The sequence below is a fragment of the Schizophyllum commune genome (assembly GCF_000143185.2).
Source record: "Schizophyllum commune H4-8 unplaced genomic scaffold SCHCOscaffold_6, whole genome shotgun sequence".
NCBI lineage: Eukaryota > Fungi > Basidiomycota > Agaricomycetes > Agaricales > Schizophyllaceae > Schizophyllum > Schizophyllum commune.
In genome coordinates, this window is record NW_026089543.1 from 847,170 (window position 1) to 859,920 (window position 12,751).

General features: G+C 58.5%; 5 protein-coding genes across 5 annotated transcripts; 3 read left to right on the plus strand and 2 right to left on the minus strand.

The window, feature by feature from the left end:
• The first annotated feature begins 116 nt into the window (after window positions 1-116).
• On the plus strand, window positions 117-3,982 carry SCHCODRAFT_02625582 (uncharacterized protein). The gene is made up of 4 exons (XM_050345308.1): window positions 117-135; window positions 187-876; window positions 929-1,213; window positions 1,267-3,982. The coding sequence occupies exons 2-4, from the start codon at window positions 223-225 to the stop codon at window positions 3,661-3,663; spliced, it is 3,336 nt and encodes a 1,111-aa protein (XP_050199984.1). The 5' UTR covers window positions 117-135; window positions 187-222; the 3' UTR covers window positions 3,664-3,982.
• Window positions 3,983-3,986: 4 nt separating this feature from the next.
• Window positions 3,987-6,378, minus strand: SCHCODRAFT_02541718 (homoaconitase). Its single transcript, XM_003031809.2, has 2 exons — window positions 6,116-6,378; window positions 3,987-6,063 (listed from the first exon to the last, which is right to left on the minus strand). Exons 1-2 carry the CDS (start codon window positions 6,328-6,330, stop codon window positions 4,101-4,103), a joined length of 2,178 nt encoding a protein of 725 aa, XP_003031855.1. The 5' UTR covers window positions 6,331-6,378; the 3' UTR covers window positions 3,987-4,100.
• Window positions 6,379-6,673: 295 nt separating this feature from the next.
• On the plus strand, window positions 6,674-8,042 carry SCHCODRAFT_02625590 (uncharacterized protein). Its single transcript, XM_003032252.2, has 3 exons — window positions 6,674-7,095; window positions 7,147-7,406; window positions 7,458-8,042. Exons 1-3 carry the CDS (start codon window positions 6,734-6,736, stop codon window positions 7,607-7,609), a joined length of 774 nt encoding a protein of 257 aa, XP_003032298.2. The 5' UTR covers window positions 6,674-6,733; the 3' UTR covers window positions 7,610-8,042.
• A 459-nt stretch (window positions 8,043-8,501) lies between these two features.
• Window positions 8,502-9,421, minus strand: SCHCODRAFT_02286340 (uncharacterized protein). The gene has a single exon (XM_050342282.1). It carries the CDS (start codon window positions 9,178-9,180, stop codon window positions 8,584-8,586), a length of 597 nt encoding a protein of 198 aa, XP_050199985.1. The 5' UTR covers window positions 9,181-9,421; the 3' UTR covers window positions 8,502-8,583.
• SCHCODRAFT_01189569 (uncharacterized protein) lies at window positions 9,234-12,654 on the plus strand. Its single transcript, XM_050341200.1, has 18 exons — window positions 9,234-9,363; window positions 9,390-9,395; window positions 9,505-9,590; window positions 9,640-9,683; window positions 9,741-9,795; window positions 9,851-10,246; window positions 10,298-10,728; window positions 10,778-10,864; window positions 10,914-10,934; window positions 10,985-11,032; window positions 11,082-11,241; window positions 11,296-11,368; window positions 11,418-11,459; window positions 11,514-11,737; window positions 11,795-11,934; window positions 11,982-12,005; window positions 12,055-12,429; window positions 12,478-12,654. The coding sequence occupies exons 1-18, from the start codon at window positions 9,246-9,248 to the stop codon at window positions 12,617-12,619; spliced, it is 2,472 nt and encodes an 823-aa protein (XP_050199986.1). The 5' UTR covers window positions 9,234-9,245; the 3' UTR covers window positions 12,620-12,654.
• Window positions 12,655-12,751: the final 97 nt, after the last annotated feature.

Sequence of the window (12,751 nt, forward strand, 5' to 3'; positions counted from 1 at the left end):
TTTGCCTGACTGAACAGACTTCACTGTTGGCCTCAAAGGACACCATGACGTAGCCTAACGCGCATGACACGCTTGAAGCGTAAGGCTGCCTGCCTGGCTGGTCATAGAATGGCTTCAGAATATCCTGCTTGACTCGTACGCCCATCTCAATGTCCCAGTCCATACATAACATCTGACAACGGACAGGTGTAGACGGTGCGAGACGCATTGGCGCTCGCTTACATGTTGACGGATCAAAGAGGAATGGTCGAAGCACTGTCGTTACGTGCATCTCGCTCGTTACTACCATCGCTCACGATGCCCCTTCCCGACGAAATTCCCTCGACGACCTCCCCCGAGGCTATGACCCCCGTCTCCAATACTTCAGACGAAGACCAAGTGGAGTCGGACAATGCGGGCACAACTTCAGAGCGCGACCGCGACGGTGTTCGCTTCGCTCGACAAGGAAGCAGAGACACACCTCAAAGAACTATGCCTAGACACGGGCCCACACGACGAGCCTCGGCAGATACACCACGAGGGCGGCGGCGTAGACGATCGGAGAGGCAGCCGTCAAGACAAGGATACGCGTTCGGCGCCTTTCAAACAAACCCTCCTCCGTCTACAGCGCCAAGTGATTCGGAGAGACTGCGGCAATACGAGAGACAGAGTGGAAAGGCGAATTCAGGACCTCAATTCGAAGGGCGAAGGGGCCACCTTTACAAGCGATCCTCCGCGAGCGACGTGGACTACGAGCGAAAGTACGCTCCTGACCCGTATGGCGAGGAGGTCGGGGACTCAGCTCGCGTCTGGAGAGTATACAACGATGAGGCCCAGATGGTCGACGCGGAGATGGTGGAGGGCCTGAATGGCACTCTGGATGTCTTACTCGTTTTCGTGCGTGCGCATCCTTCCCTCTTAGTGTCTCGCGTTGATGACTCCTCAATAGGCTGGTCTCTTCTCTGGCGTGGTCACCACCTTCGTTTCGGAAAGCTCGCAAGCATTGAACCCTGACTACGCGCAAATCTCCGCCTCCCTCTTGTTCGAACTCACTCGCATGCAACGTGCGATGTCTTCCGGCTTGCCGATCACCGAAGTTCCTCGCTCACAATACAGCATGAATTCGGAGACACAAAACACATCCGACGTGTGGGTGAACGGACTCTGGCTGACAAGTCTTGTCTTTGCGTTGGCGACCGCCTTTATAACTGTGCTCGCCAAGCAATGGCTGCAGGTCCGATCTATTCACATGCCTTCCACGCCCATTCCCGCTTACGCTTCATGCAGCACTACGCATCTGCCACTGGAGGGAGTCTGCGCGACCGCGCGTACGTTCGTCAATACCGCCTTTGGAGCTTCACGCGCTGGAATGTCCCGTTCATTATTGACTTTCTGCCCATCCTGCTCAACATTGCGCTGCTTCTCTTCCTCGCTGGTCTCGCGGTCTACGTCGCGCCGATGAACGCCTCCATAGCGCACACGATCATCAGCTTCACGGCCCTGATCTTTCTGGCCTATGCCGTTACGATCATTCTACCTATCTGGGTGCCCCATTGTGCGTACAAGACGTCCATTTCCGACTACATGATCTATATCGCCGTGCTTCTTGCCCGTCTCTCTCGGTTTTTTATGGACTTCCTCTACCACGCTGTTCGCCTGCGTCATGCTCTCTGCCGGTCACCTAGAAGAATGACAAAATTGATGTTCGCCGAAATATGGAACGAGAACGTTCGAGAGCCGATGCATGCGAAAGAGAGGATGTCCCTCAAGTCTCGCGAAATGGTCGACGTGAGCGAGCATCGTGACTTCTTGACCGCCGAGGTCATCGTCTGGCTCTGCTTCTCGTCCCTGAACACATCTGCCGCCAGTATAGCTGTGCAAGCGGTGGCCGGACTGCCCATTGAGTTCCGGTTCACCGAGCCAGCCGCGATGGAGGGATTATCTGTCGACGTATTTCATGCGCTCCAACGAGAATGCGAGTCTGAATTCGATAACTGGACCAACCGGCAATTCGTCGTCGACAGCGCAGATCTCATAGAGCGTTTGGGGCGCGCAATCCTGCACTTCCCCAATTACCCTGAGATATCGCTCGCTAAGCTTTGGGACGAAGTATACGCATATCGACACGAGATCATGTCGCCACAGCTGGATGCCCTTTTGCGCGTCATGCTGCTGCATCGCATGGGGACCGGAGTGTGGTCTCCTCTCCGCACGGAGCACACCGCTTATGCCGCGGACATGACCACCTTTCCGACCTATACGACCGACTTGCACCCTCTTGTTTGGCGTTCGTTGTATAACGCTCTCCGCCTGATACAGCCTCCATTGTTGACCCTGGACCCAGATATCCTTCCATGTCAGACCTACGCTGTTATGACCTGCATGTGGATCATGTTGAGTCAGGAAAACCAGGAAGAACCGCGCCTGCCCCGACCCGACACCCTCTTTGGTAGGACCGCCATCCCCCTCAATCACTACTGCGCCTGGCTTCCCGCTCGCGAAGAACTTCTGAAGGTCATGGAGCGCCTCATTAGCTACCAAGTCAGCGAGCTCGAACCCCTCGCGGTTTCCCCATCGGTTGACGTCCGCCTTATGCGACTCTTCCCGATGCTCATTGAGTTCATACGCACTCACGAGCCCCGGACGGAGTCTCAGGGTATCTGGGCCACCGTGGGCCTGGATCAAATGGCGGCTTTCCTCGCGCGCCGCTTCGTGCCAAAGTCGAGCGACCGCATCGGTTATGCGCCTCCCATGCTCAATGACGGTCTGTCTGCTGCCGCTGCCTTCGCCGCAGCGGAGACCATCCTCACCAACGTCAGCCACGTCTCGCCCTGGGCGCGTCCAAGCGTCGGCAGGGCTCTCTCATACTTCGACTGTCCCTCCCTCTACGAGATCTTCTGTCGACATGCGGGTGTCGAGCACCTTCTATGCGTGCCTGTCGGCATCTACTCACACCTAGCAAACGAGCTCGTTGACGCGCTTGCCAGCTACATGATGGCGATAGAGCGGCTGTCCCTTCGTCGACCGCTGACACCGACCATGAAGGCGCAGACGGAGCTCCTTCTCGACTTCGAAGTGCTGCTCCGCATCTGCGAGTACTCTGGCCTCCATGGACGGAACGGCCTGAGGGCGTTGTGTAGGATGTCGCGCGGGGCGCCCGTATGGCGCGACATTATGCTCGCCCTGGAAAAGGACAGACATCGCGATAAACGGCGCATCATGTCCTGTGCGATCGGTCGAGCGATCCAGGAGGAGACGCGGGACGGCAGCGTATTCCGTTACGACCCCGACTTCGATTATGTGTACCTGTCGGGCCCCGAGCTGGAGCTACATGGCATGGTGCGTATATGCGAGGCGTGCGAGGACGGGGCACTGCGAGCCGTCATATCTACGAATGGGGAGTTGCATTATGGACCTCTCGCTGTCCCATGGGAATTCATAGTACCCATACTCGCGGACGAACCTGTATTGGCCAGGAAGGAGCAGCTGTATAACTCCCAGCACCTACCTGCCTATGCTGAAGCGACCATTGACGAGTTTCCCACCCTGGAGGAAGCGATGGTCGACCATATAGCCACAGGAGAGGTGGATAACACGAGGACATCCAGGCTTGCATTACTCTGGCATCATTTGGATAGTCGTATCCACTTATCACGAAGAATAGCTATGGATCCTGGTGTTTAGCTATTCGGGGAAGTCTGGAACCTTTTACGCACGCCTAGGACGTGCCATATGTCTTCACTAACATAAACGAAGCTCGATTACGAACACGCCAGGTATATATTCCCTTTATGTACTACGACTCGCGCAGTATGCGCTGTGGACCTGCTATCTACTTGTTCTGTTGATGTCTACCCCCCATGATACTTTTTATCCACCATCGTACTCAGGTCTCTTGTGACTATATCTGACCCCTGGGCGGCCTTCAACAACTTGTTACTTATCACTCTGATGTCTTTGTCGAACATCTTGTATCTGGCGTACCGCTTGCGATACACCCTTGACCTCACGCACAGATCAACATCCTCAAGTTGAGACAGCGAAGCAAAAATTTCCTATATGACTAGTGCTACAAATTACCGTGAATGATATCGTACTCGTCAGTACTTTTGCGGTGAGTATCATGACTGTTGGATCTCCTTGAGGATATAGCCCTCCAATCCTCCACATACCCACAGCTCCTGCACGCTCGGGCCCACCGTGCGGATGGCATACTCCTTCCCCTCCTCCGGCGCCTCATCCGTGAAGACGGTGAGCTTGCCCTCCTTCATGTTGAGGTTGACCTTGTACCCGTTGTCGACCGTCAGCTCGCCCTCCAGTCCACCTGCACCGCGCTGCCCATCCTTCGCATACGCCTTCGTCATGTCGGCGACGAGCTCGGGGCACTCGATGCAGACGAGCCCGTTGTTGATCGCGTTCCGCTTGAAGATGTCGCCAAAGGAGCCCGCGACGACGACGGGCACGCCGGCCGCCTTCAGCGCCGTCGCCGCCTGCTCGCGCGAGGAGCCGGTGCCGAAGTTGTACCCGGCCAGGAGGATGACGCCCGGCTTCACGCTCTCCTCCGCAGGCGCGGCGCGCTCGGCGGCGACGAGCTCGGCGACGAGGGGCGCGAAGGCGGGGTCGTAGTTCTCCATCACGACCTGCGCCTGGCGCTCGAGCGTGATGTCGTCCTGGTAGGTGTACTTGCCGGGGTAGATACCGTCCGTGTTCAGGTTGTCCTGCGGCGCGAAGAGCAGGGGACCGCGGAACGCGGTAGGGAAGCCGGGGACGAGGGTCTCCTCCGTGGAGGCGGAGCTCCCCGCACCTTCCTTGCGCGGCACGTCGACGATGGAGAAAGTGGGCGCGCCGACGGGCGGCAGCGCGGAGCGGTCGAGGGTGGCTGGGCTGGAGATATAGCCATTGATAGCACTCGCAGCGACGACGGCGGGGCTAGCAAGATATGCAAGCGCTTTCGGGTGGCCCATGCGACCCTTGTAGTTTCGGTTCGTCGCGCTGATGCCCACTTCGCCTTCCTCCAGGAGACCGGTACCAAGCCCAATACAGGGTCCGCAGCCAGCGGGAAGTGTCTTCGCACCCGCACGTTGGAGCGTCTGCCAATCGCCCGTAGCCTCCGCCTCCGCTTGAACAGCGGAGCTCGCAGCGGCGATGTAGAACTCGACGCCCGGCGCGACTTTGTGGCCGCGCACGACCTCGGCAGCGGCGGCGATGTCAGACAAGCGTGAGTTCGTGCAGCTCACGAGGTAGGCCTTGTTGATCGCGATGCGCTGCTCCTCCAACTCGGGAAGCGGGGTCGAGATCTTGACGCTGTTGGGGCCGGATGCGTGGGGGACGAGGGTGGCGAGGTCAAAGACGAGGTGCGATGCGTACTCGGCGTCGGGATCCGAGGTCATCAGCGAGGCCTTGAGGGCGTCGAGTCGGCGGCGGTTGATCCTGGGGTGCTCGGGCGGCGGGGGGAGGTTGATGCCAGGTGCGGCGAACGTCCTGCCCTCGAGCTTCTTCAGCGCCTTCTCATACCATTCCAAGGTGACCTCGTCGACCGGGAAATAGCCTACGAGGGCGCCCCATTCGGTGGTCATGTTCGCGATAGTCAGGCGTTCGTCCAATGATAGTGACCGCACGCCCTCGCCCGTGAACTCGATAGCCGCGTTGAGCACCTCATCATTGTTGAAGCAGCCACAGAGGGCAACGATGACATCCTTGCCCGTGACCCCAGGCGCGAGCCTGCCCATGAATTCGACCTTGACCATGCGGGGGATCTGCCACCAAGTCTTTCCAGTCGCCCAGAGGGCGGCAGCGTCCGTGCGGACAATGGGAGTTCCCACCGCGCCCACGCCTCCGTACATGTTGCTGTGGCTATCGCTAGCGACAGTGAGGGTGTAGGGGAATGCATATCCTTCCTCAACGAGGACCTGGTGCCCGATCCCGCGGCCTGCGGGGTAGAAGTCGATATTGTGTTGCCGCGCAAACTGTTCCATGGAGGCATACTTCGCGAGATTCTTTGGCGACTTGTTCTGTACGTCGTGATCGATGGTGAAGACGGGCTGCCTCGGGTTGTGAATCTTGGTCGCGCCGATAGCCTTGAACCTGCACGCATTGTGTTTAATGGACGATCGTGTTAGGGTAAGAGACTACGCACTTGGAGATGACAGGACCAGTGTTATCATGGGTCATAACATGTTCAGGCTGTATCATGACATAGTCCCCTGCCTTCACGGCCTTGCCTGGGGGAAGTCCCACAGCATACCGCTGGACGACCTTCTCGATCACGGTTTGCGGGGCACGAGAGGTACTCGCGGCCGTCGCCAGCGACCGTCGCGCGCCATTCTGGAGTGCCCAGAACGGTAGGCGCATAGCTTGGACGATGACAAGTCGGGATGAGGAGGAATGGATGCAAACAAGCGCCCGCGAATGACAAGTCAGAAATTTCGATGCCTCGGACTTCCTCGGCGTTATTCGGTCAAAGCCGATCTCGCACGTGATATGTTCACCTTTCCCAAGTTGCGCGGGCTTGTACTCTCCAGCATTAGCATATCCTTGGAAGGGGGTTAGAGCCATTGATTCACTGCCCAATCGCACCGTCCGTTTGATCTAGGACAAAGATGAGGCCCAAAGACAGCGCATGAGAGCAAACAGCACGTGCAACCTTCGGAATTAGCCGACAGCGGCAAGACAGCGGTGGCGCTTACCAGTCACACGTTGCCTTCAACCATCATCCTCCGGACCTGCCTGGTGCACGAGCACATCCATTGCCACAATGACAAACCTCCTGATATCTGCGTTCCCACCTTTCAACACCCTGACCTTGGCTGTACCCCCTAACGCTGAAGTCTCCGACATCTATCCGCTGCTGCAGGAGCGCTATCCCTCGCTTCCGTCATCTGAAGATGTCGTACTTTCGACCGCGCGCGGGGTGCTCCCCGACGGTGATGCACCCGTATCAGACCTTGGATCGCTTGTTACGCTCCGCTTATCGGCCAGGCTTCTCGGTGGGAAGGGGGGCTTCGGCTCGCAGCTGCGCGCCGCCGGTGGCCGCATGAGCAGCCAGAAGACGAGCAACAACGACTCTTGCAGGGACCTCAACGGCCGGCGGCTCAGCACGATCAAAGAGGCAAAGAGGTGCGTCTCCCGGCGGACATCGTCCACCGCAGCTTACTCACGCCACCGCAGGCTAGCAGAGTACCTCGAGTCCGAGCCCGAGCGCGCCGCGGCCAAGGCGGAGGCGCAAAAGGCGAAGCTGCAGGCGCTCGAGCGTAAGCTCGGCCTCGAGCCGTCGGGGGGCGAGGCGTCAGGCTCCGCCTCCGGCTCAAAGCGCGCCGCCACCGACGCCGACGCCGCCCCTGCCCCGAAGAAGAAGCGGTTCGACGACACCGAGTACCTCGAGCAGACGCGGGAGCTGACGGACGGCGTGCGCAGTGCGGTCGCGGCAGGTGCGTGCAGACGTATTTACGCCTGGGCGATACGCTGATGATCACTTGTAGCACTTCTCAAGAAGAGGAAGAAGGCGGGCAAAGATGTCACTGACAAGAAGAAGCCGGTCGCTGAGGTCAAGCCCGCACCCGCACCCGCCTCCGCGGCCCCGGTACCGGCTACGTCCACGCCCGCAGTCTCGTTGGAGGCCGTCGGTGCTTGACAAGCTTCCCGGCTTGCCGTCGGTCTGCTGCCTTGGACGTGTTCGCTCGCTTTGTCTGTACTGCTTATGTGTAGCAACGGTGGCGCGGCGATTTAGCGCGCATCTCTGGAATATGAAGAGCATGGGAAAATCGGCTTTCTTGGGGGGATTGGTTGCTGGTGGCGTGGGGGAGACCTGCACATCGAGATCCGTTCGATGGGGAGAAGCATACGCGCAGCCGTGAGACGGTCCCGCTTGACCGTAATTCGTCGTGCTGGCATGAGGATGGTCAACGCTTCTGCGATGTCGTCTCAGTGCCACGCACAGAGGAATGGAGCTGTTATCCCCCTCCGTACGTCTTCCGTCCAGGAAAGGGGGACACGAGCCTCGAGGACCGTATCGAGGGGCTGCAAGCGTTGGTTTTGACGTGATCATCGAATGGCTTCTCGTTGTCTCTCAGGAGGCGGGGAGCTGAGAAGGTGCTGCTTCTTCGTCCAACTTTGCACTCAAAGCGGTGCCGATTGTTTGCTCGCAAGGGGTACGCTGCTATCTTCCATGTGCGCTCCATGCACAGGTGTGCCGCGCCACGTTCCGCCACGCGGATCCTTTTGCATACCATCTAAATTGAAAGCGTCTTCTTGCCAATCATCGCCGGACGTCTATCACATCACACTGGCAACGGCCTGAGACTGGCCAGATAGCGATTCCCGAAACTTGCCCGAAACGGTTCCGTTCTGTGAATGGCGGACACCTCACCCACGACGTCGAGATAGGCAAATATGCAGGATGTTTACGTTGACTTTCGCTGGGGTTCCAGCTATTTTGTACTGTACGCTCTAGTACGTGGATGGACGCTCTGCGCAGCCTTCTGGAAGAAGACCATAAGCCTTGGACAGCCCCCTCCATGTCATCAACAGAGCGGACTTGGAAAGCGGGCCGCATGTCTCACGGGAGCTTTGGTGGGGTCTCACACAGAAGGGTCCGCTGATTCTTGATCAGGAAGCCATGTGCCCGCGCCTGGGCGGGCCGCTGGCGCGTAGCAAGTCAGCGTCGAGCTCGGGTAGAGCCACAGTGACGCACGCCTTCGCGATCCCCGAGCCTCGAGTTGGGGGACCAGTTTCGAAGCGTGTGTGTGCGCCGCAGGACCCAGTCGACGCCGAGGAGCAGCCACAGCTCAGTGAGAGGGATTTTCGCGTGGCGCGCACGCGGAAGCGGAAGCTATCAGGGTTTATTCCCCTTTGTGGCAGGACTTTTCGAACGTGAGGGGCGGGGGAGGCTGGGCGGGCGGGGCACGCGGGAGGCCTACAAATGGCGGGGCTATGCGTTATCTCCCCCGACGGCACGGGCACGCCGTCGCAGTGCGGCACGTCGCGCGCCTCAGACGACCGGGGAGGGCGGGGGGCCCCGCCGTTGCATCTCCCTCCCCGTTGATCACAAACGGTGATCACGACTGAACATGCGACCCTGGGAAACACCAGGGAAGGACCCCCCTGGGACACTGAGGGCAACCACGCGCCGGTCGATGTGTCGGCATTTCCGCGACCTGGACGATCAGATTCCATTCGTCCGGCCATTTCCAATCTGACGAGCATCACAGCCCTTTGTTAAAGGATCGACAGTGAACGAGTGGGGATGACCTCCTCCCATTCACTCCACGATGAGCGTGCGCGACAGCTTTCCTCCTGAGCAGCCCTCCGAGGGATCTTCCGCGCCTGCTCGCCGCAAAAAGCGCCACCAAACGCTGCGGGCGTGTGATTTGTGTCGTCGGAAGAAGAGTACGTGCATGTTCGAACTCCTCGACTCCGAAAAGCGCCTCGCTTACAGCGAGCCTCTCCGTTTACAGTCCGATGTACGTCTCTTCATCTATGCTCCTGATCGACGCGAGCTTGTTTGCTTAACATACGGGCGCACTACAGGCGATGGCTTGGACGGAAAGAAAATCCCGTGCACCAACTGTGCCGACTACGACCTCACCTGCACATACGGGACCCACCAGTACAAGGTCCGTGACGCAACGTGAGGATATCTCATCGCTGACGCGCATTTTCCAGCAACCCGCGCGGCGAATAATTATCGCAGACGGGCCTCCAAAGAGGTGGGTCAACCCCGCTCCCGACCCGAATCCGTGCTGATGTACATACCTCGGTCGCAGGTATACAGACGCCCTCGAGCGCCGCTTGAGGCAGGTGGAGAGCCTGCTGCAGGAGGTGCGACCCCGCTGACTCCGCGAGTGCTGTACGGTCTCCTGATTGCGTTCGATAGCGGTGCCCCGACGTTGATCTCGTTGCCGAATTTGGTACTCCGCCGGCGGACCCGACGCGCGCGAGTGCGAGCGACCCTCCTTCTCCAGAGCCGTCACCATCTGGTGGTGGGCAGGGCCTGTCTTACGTTGACTCCATCAGCCTCGTTCTCAAGTCCATTATTGAGGACGACGATGACACGACCGTGGCTGATGACGAGGACGACGGACCCGAGCCCGCGCTTCGCCAGAGCACCAGCAAGCTGTCCCTTGACCCGTTCGAGTCTCGATATCAGAACAAGGCGCACGAGACGCGACTGTTCCATATCATCAAGGATATCAAGGCCGACTACAACGGCGAGCCCATGCGTGGGCCGGAGGCTGAGGTCTCCCGTCCGCATTTTTCTATCATTCAGCCGGTGCGTTTTTTCCTTCGCTTTAAGACGTGCCTTTGACCAGTCCCGCCTTAGTGGGAGTCCGTCACGCCCCACGTCTACCACTCGCAGTACTTCTTCCCCGACCCTGACCTGCTCGTGCGCCTCGTCGACGCGTACTTCGACAACATGAACATTTACTTTCCCGCCTTCCACCGCATGAGCTTCGTCAAGGCGGTCTTCCAAGACGGTCTCCATCTCTCGAATCAGGCCTTTGGCGCAACGCTCCTCGCGATGTGCGCAGTGGGCAGCCGCTTCATGGCCGACGACCCGCGCGTGCTTGCCGATAACTCCAACTCTCCGGCAAGCGCGGGCTGGGCCTTCTTCCGGCAGGTAGCAGACGGTCGGAAGATTACGCTTGCGCGACCAACTCTGTTCGACATACAATTCCAACTGGTCGCGGGCCAATTTTTGGCGTGGAGTACGGCCCCTCAGGCTGGGTGGATTGAGGCTGGCCGGGGACTTCGGTGAGTAGCGATCTTGCCGCCCCTTCCATGTTCTCATTCCATCACGAAGATACGCCGAAGACGTAGGGGCGCATCGTCGTGCCTTTTACGATGGCGTCCACACCCCTGCGCTGGAGGTCTGGAAGCGAACCGTGTGGTACGTGGCAACGCTTCCTCCGGATCGAGTCGCCTGACGTTTTCCCAAGGTCGCTCATAGTGCTCGAAGTGTACGCGAGCGAATTTGAAGTCGGTGGAGCTCATACTAAGATTAACGCAGATTGTTGGGAGGTTGCCTTGGACGTCAGACGGCGTTGGCGAGCAATCAGTATGTGTTTCTCAGTCTTCTGACTGCGCTCCCACTGACACAGCCTCAGATATGATCTCCCCATGCCTACCCCTGTCGACGACGAGCATTGGGGCTCCGAACTCGATGGCTACACCTGGAAACAGCCAGAGAACGTGAAGTCCGTCCTCGCGGGCTTCAACATCTACATCAAAATTATCAGGATACAAGATGTCATGCTCCGTACCATTGTAGGTCTTCCTGCCATTATCTCAAGCTCTTGTCGACCTCATCATCCCCCACAGTACGCGCTGAAGCCGACAAGGAGATCCGCTGGTTTACCGACGAGTTATGACCCCAAGATTATGTCCATTCTCGGTACGGGGTTTTACCGTCAAGGCTGTACTCCAACTAATCGCCTCCACAGACGCCGCACTCGACGAGTGCATGGCCCAAGCCCCTCCGCATAGTACGCATCTCAGCGCCGACGTCGCGCTCTTTTTATTGACTATAATATCAACAGTACAATGGAACCCGTCCCAAGCGGACCCGGTCCTCTTCAAGTACACCACCGCGCTCCACGCATATCTTCAGTACGTCCGGATCGTGCTGCACCGGCCATTCATCCCGTCGCGCGTTGAGGTGTCGCACGCCTCCCTCGTTGCGTGCACGGAGGCCGCGCATTCTATTGCGCGTATGGTGGAAGTGCACAGAAATCGTAGCGGAGGACACGCACCGCTGCTCATTGTGCGTCTTCACTTCTTCGCTCAAGTTTGCCCCGCATACTCATTTTGCATCCTCTAGCTCATGACGTTCGCCGCGGGAATAATCCTGACGTTGAATGTCTGGCAATGCCGCAGAGGCGGCGTTTCGGGCGATAAGCACGACAGATTCTATGAAGAGGCTTTGTTTTGCGTGAACTTCTTTGAACGGCATGAATCAATGTAAGCGTAAACCTCCTTCCTCAGCTTGTGCTTACGAACCTATTTAGATGGCCATTGGCAAACCGCTTCAAGTGAGTTTCCGCCTGTATTACCCTCGTGCCTCGTCTTAATTGTCCCCAGGGATGCGCTGAAGGAGCTTCTGTCAATTGAGCAGTATCCGTCACCTCAGGAAGAGTGGCGGCAACCGCCTGATCCGCGCCTGCCCGTCCCCTCTGAGTACGCACCGTACAGCGATCCCCTCCGGCATTCCTACGACTCCGTCTCGTCCACCACCTCATCTGCCAGCTCTCCTACGGATTATGCTTGCAACCAGCCAACGACCTTCGGAGGTTGGCCTCTGGTGCCGCCGCATCCCAACGTAGATCTATCGCCCACGCACATACCCCATCGCGTATTACCTAGGTATGGCGCTGCGTGGGAGCCGCCTCAGTCGGAGTGGGCGCAAGCGCAGGCCCATCAACGCGCGGACCATTGGCCGAATGCGCCTGCGCTATTGTGAGTGCCGCCTTCATGGCGTCTTCGTGCGACTCACGCTCTTCGCAGGATCGACGACTGGAGCTCATATATCGACACCTTTCGCCAGTCGGGCCGATCAGGCGGGGCGCAGATGCAGCAAGCGCATCAGCTTGGGGCTCATCATTCGCATCCACATAGCGGAGGCGACGCGTATATGAATATGATGTAAAGTATAAGGATTGTTGAATCTACTCATAGACCATCTTCCGAGCCCAGCGCGCTCCGTACATCGCCCGTACATCGCTCAGTATGCCCGTTGCTAGCGCCTGGTTCGAACTCGAATATCATTGCGGAAGATAGG

Coding starts and splice junctions, on each gene's coding strand:
- SCHCODRAFT_02286340 (XM_050342282.1), bottom strand. CDS start 9,180: ATGCTCGTCAGATTGGAAATGGCCGGACGAATGGAATCTGATCGTCCA.
- SCHCODRAFT_02625582 (XM_050345308.1), top strand. CDS start 223: ATGTTGACGGATCAAAGAGGAATGGTCGAAGCACTGTCGTTACGTGCA. Junction 877..928: donor TGGATGTCTTACTCGTTTTC/GTGCGTGCGCAT, acceptor ACTCCTCAATAG/GCTGGTCTCTTCTCTGGCGT. Junction 1,214..1,266: donor TCGCCAAGCAATGGCTGCAG/GTCCGATCTATT, acceptor CGCTTCATGCAG/CACTACGCATCTGCCACTGG.
- SCHCODRAFT_01189569 (XM_050341200.1), top strand. CDS start 9,246: ATGAGCGTGCGCGACAGCTTTCCTCCTGAGCAGCCCTCCGAGGGATCT. Junction 11,242..11,295: donor ATGTCATGCTCCGTACCATT/GTAGGTCTTCCT, acceptor CATCCCCCACAG/TACGCGCTGAAGCCGACAAG. Junction 11,460..11,513: donor GGCCCAAGCCCCTCCGCATA/GTACGCATCTCA, acceptor TAATATCAACAG/TACAATGGAACCCGTCCCAA.
- SCHCODRAFT_02541718 (XM_003031809.2), bottom strand. CDS start 6,330: ATGCGCCTACCGTTCTGGGCACTCCAGAATGGCGCGCGACGGTCGCTG. Junction 6,064..6,115: donor ACTGGTCCTGTCATCTCCAA/GTGCGTAGTCTC, acceptor CAATGCGTGCAG/GTTCAAGGCTATCGGCGCGA.
- SCHCODRAFT_02625590 (XM_003032252.2), top strand. CDS start 6,734: ATGACAAACCTCCTGATATCTGCGTTCCCACCTTTCAACACCCTGACC. Junction 7,096..7,146: donor ACGATCAAAGAGGCAAAGAG/GTGCGTCTCCCG, acceptor ACGCCACCGCAG/GCTAGCAGAGTACCTCGAGT. Junction 7,407..7,457: donor GCGCAGTGCGGTCGCGGCAG/GTGCGTGCAGAC, acceptor GATCACTTGTAG/CACTTCTCAAGAAGAGGAAG.